Source organism: Homalodisca vitripennis, unplaced genomic scaffold (assembly GCF_021130785.1).
Source record: "Homalodisca vitripennis isolate AUS2020 unplaced genomic scaffold, UT_GWSS_2.1 ScUCBcl_2;HRSCAF=254, whole genome shotgun sequence".
NCBI lineage: Eukaryota > Metazoa > Arthropoda > Insecta > Hemiptera > Cicadellidae > Homalodisca > Homalodisca vitripennis.
Genome location: NW_025776200.1, coordinates 809,722 through 813,930, shown reverse-complemented (window position 1 = coordinate 813,930; position 4,209 = coordinate 809,722). Strand labels below are relative to the sequence as shown.

At 38.8% G+C, this 4,209-nt stretch overlaps 1 protein-coding gene across 1 annotated transcript; it reads right to left on the bottom strand.

Annotated features, from left to right (window-relative positions):
- Window positions 1–2,217: 2,217 nt before the first annotated feature.
- Window positions 2,218–3,084, bottom strand: LOC124370313 (protein ANTAGONIST OF LIKE HETEROCHROMATIN PROTEIN 1-like). The gene has a single exon (XM_046828601.1). It carries the CDS (start codon window positions 3,082–3,084, stop codon window positions 2,218–2,220), a length of 867 nt encoding a protein of 288 aa, XP_046684557.1.
- Between the last annotated feature and the right edge of the window lie 1,125 nt (window positions 3,085–4,209).

Below are 4,209 nucleotides of genomic sequence, written 5' to 3'. Positions count from 1 at the left end.
TTAAAAATTGCAGTTTCTAGAATTTTTCGGTGTGACCAATATTGTTGTAAGCTAGGTTTTTCGACTTGGCCCATTAGGACATACATTCCGAAATATGCCTTGAGTTCGTCAACAGTAACGTCTTGCCATTTTTCATAACTTTTCTAAGCCTTTCTTAGGTTATCTTGAATTTTTTTCTTGCATAGTCATTAGTTTCAATGCATATCATATTCCACAGTTCATCTCCGAAAAACTGATAAAACGTATCCAGTTCTGTTGGGTTGTTTCCCAATTTTCGCAGGTATAAAGCATTTACACCCGGACTACCATTAAAGTTTAGTCCAATCACTATCACAAAATTTGTTTTTTTTTCTTCTTTTTAGACAGAGGATTGTCCGAGTTTGCATTTATATGTGAATTACTAAGCCTTTACGATTGTAAATTCTCGGTATTTTATAGCTAGTAGACGGTATAGCGACATCAACCGTACTACTATCCTCGTCGACCGGCACATCTTCCATGGAATCATGTCCCTCATCCACATCTTCATACACGGCTCCTAGGTCGTCATCACTAGAATCGTGTACTTAACGCATCGTTTGGACTTACAATAGTTTGTTCTTCAAAATCACTATCACTAGAGTCTAACCATCTATCTACTTCAGAACTACATATGCGAGGACGAAAAATTGTAATACTATTTACGAAACACGTACATGTCACGTACGAAACACGACTTCACAAACAAACGACAAACGACGTTGTTTCTTTTTTGCAGACTAGCCTTTAGCCTTGCAACAAAACAAAATTTTACCGAATATCACAAATAAAAATTTAAATGGATTTTATAAAACTACTGTAATAAACTTTCAATAATATTGTCAGGAGTGCTAGCCGTAATTTTAGACATAACATAATCCTAGTATCAACACAAAATAAGCACTGGTAATAGATAACAATTATTGAAAAAAATAATATTTTTCTGCCATAGTTGGCACACCTTAACTCACCAACAACTCAAAACGTCTGCAGAAAGCGCATTGGCATACCATCTAACGGGAAAAACTATAAATACTTGAAATAGTACATCGCAACGCCACTAGATCGTGCTGCGCACGTGAGTCCAGGTTCGGTCCGTGCATCACTGCACGTGGTATATACGTGAGTCTAGGCCAATGGGTTAATATTAGGATCCACCTGCTTATGGTCGTTATGCTTTCCTCTTTTTTCTTCTTCAAGGAACCCATCTTTACTTATAACTGTCCGAATCGGCCTGTCATTGATATTCAGAGTTGATTTAAAAAATGTTTACACACGTATTTTATTGCCTTATACAATCAAATGGAATGCCTTAGTCGGGCACACGTTCAGGCGCCCCGCATATTGAGACGCAGTCTGAGCAGCGCAGCGCAGTACAGGGCGGGGCAGTTTTTGTAAAGCACGTGTTCGCTAGAGAGCGCGCATATTGTGGCGCAGGGCAAGGCAGGGCAGTGTAGTCCCGCACGTCGACTGTCCGCACTTGTGGTCGAGACACAGAAACTGCTTCACATTGTTGACCTGCGCCGTCTTACGCCACTGTTTTGCAATGGAATGTCAAGAGGAAAAGTTAATTGAAATGGTGCGTGTTTATCCAGTTTTGTATGATACCAGTGATGGAAAATATATGAAGACTAAATACAAGCAAGAAATCTGGGGGAAAATCGCAAAAGAACTCAACATTGCAGATGGTAAGGGACTTGTTATTAGTTAACCCTAACAAAATCTATGTATCTTATTATTTTCAGGTTATCTACACCGAATTTCTGTTTTATATATCACATAAATAACTTTTCTGTACTACAGTGATATTATTAATATTTTGGGATAGGGATAAATACATTTACATAAATATTATTTAGAAATAAATACACGATTCTTGTAAAATGTTGTAAAAATTAGTTATTTTGAGATATAAAATGTCAGGAACAGAAATTATTTTACTACATTAAATTTTTTACCACAAAAATTTAGTTTTATTGTAAACATTTGTATGAAAGAATTATAATTCTGTGTACAAAAAAGGCTTTATATAAAATAAAAACTAAAACAATGGAGGATAGGCCTACTTTGTGTAGGATGTCAATTTTTTAAATGAGCCATATAACATGCCAATGACTTATATTTCTAACAGTATGGACAATCAGAAGATACAACCTCCAGTGGGTTAACTCCAGTCGTAGACCAACTACAAACATGAATTTAATATTGTCCTTCAGAGACTCGTTCATCCTGCCACTCCACACTTCCTACTGAGTTAAAGTATGCAGTGTACTTCTGTCTTACTGCAAAAGCTGCTTGTACACTTCTTGCTCGATTCCTTGATACTGGAACCAGTTGCTCTTTTGGTAATTGTCCAGTTGAAACATCTTCACTATCCACATTTACTGCAGCATTTCTGCGCAGATAATTATGTAGCAAACAAGCTGCTTTTACGACACTGACAACGCTAGAAACTTTAATCTCGAATGGTTTTTGGAATACGCGGAATCGCGATGCTAGAATTCCAAAAGCACACTCAACAGTTTGTCTGGCCCGTGAAAGCCTGTAGTTGAACACCTTATTTTCATGGTTGTCCGTAACTTGCTTCTTTGGGTAGGGTCTCATCAAGTTGCACATTAGCGGGAAGGCCTCATCCCCTACAAACACGTATGGCATACTATGTTGAAAGGAGGGAAGTTCAGAAGGGGAGGGCAGTTTAAGACTTCCTCTTACCATTTTTTTTTCCAATTCGCAACTTGAAAAAATATTACCGTCACTGAATCTCCCCATGGATCCTACATCGATGAAAGTGAATTTTGATGTAGCGTCAACAGCTGCCATTAGGACGATGGAGAAAGTGTGTTTGTAATTGTAGTATGATGATCCAGATTTGTTTGGTTTCTTTATAACAATGTGCTTCCCATCAATCGCCCCCACACAGTGAGGAAAATTCCATCTTGAATTAAAATCAGACGCAATCGACAGCCACGTCTCTGATGTAGGTTGTGGCAAATAATCCGGCTGCATAGTTGTCCATTTTGCGACGGAGACCTCATTCACAATGTTAGCTACTGTTCTATCTCCCATCCGGTAACTGTAGCCGATGCTTTTGTAGCTGTCACCAGAAGCCAGATACCTACAACAAAAAAATATATATGCTACTTTCATGCAATAGATAACTTAATAGTTGCAGTAGATAGTTCTGGTTTAGCCTAGCGGAACAAACGTATGCAACAAAATTGTTTTTGGTAAATGGTCATTTTCCAGTGTGGAATCCCCTTACCTGTTTATCGTTATAAATAAAATAAGTATTAAGTTTTCTCTCTCTTTTTCAGTTGAAGAGGTAAAATCTATGTGGAAGAAATTAAGGAACAACCATAGAGATGCTCTACGCCGGCAAAAGCGTATGATGAAAAGTGGTGCAGCAGCAACAGATATTAAACCATGGAGGTTTCAAGCTCAAATGGAATTTTTGTTGCAATACATGGTTAATGAAAATCGAGAAACAAGTTTTACCAATGATGACCCCAACTCTGAACCACAACTACGAGGACAACCCGAAACACAGCAGGCAGAAGAGAACCAGGACGTCGAAAATAACATTACCGGGATAGTTGATGAAGAGTCTCAGCCAGACACAGCCGACGTTGAAAGAGTTAACTCAGTTGATTTGTCTGTAAAGGAACCTACAGATAATCTATCGCCACCACCATCAAGACCACAAAAGAAATTTAAAAAACATGAAGTTGACACCGTAATAGTAAAAGCTATTGAACAGCGTGAGCAGAGGGCAACAGAGCGGGCTAAAGAAAGAAAAAAACTGGATGAAAAAATAGCTCCTTCAGATGATTTACCGTACATCTATTTTTCATGTCGATGTATGAGCTAACAAAAAAAAATGCCTCCTTCATCCCAGCATATTGTGAGAAGGAATGTCTTTCTGTCAGTAACCGACGAGGAAGCACGTTTGCTGAACATTCAACAACCTACCCATTCCCCACAACAGCCCCGGCATCAAGTTCATCAGCCTATGTATGAGGATCGTCAGTTAACGTATGACAACTGGTCACGTTCTCCAAACGTCTTGTCTCCGGAAACTTCTACCTCTTCTTCAGCTCTAGGACATCGTTCAACGTCGACCTCGCCTTACGCCCCTGAAAACCCCAGTTTGCCAACGTCTTCACTGGTCTCTTTTATCAATACCTTTAACAC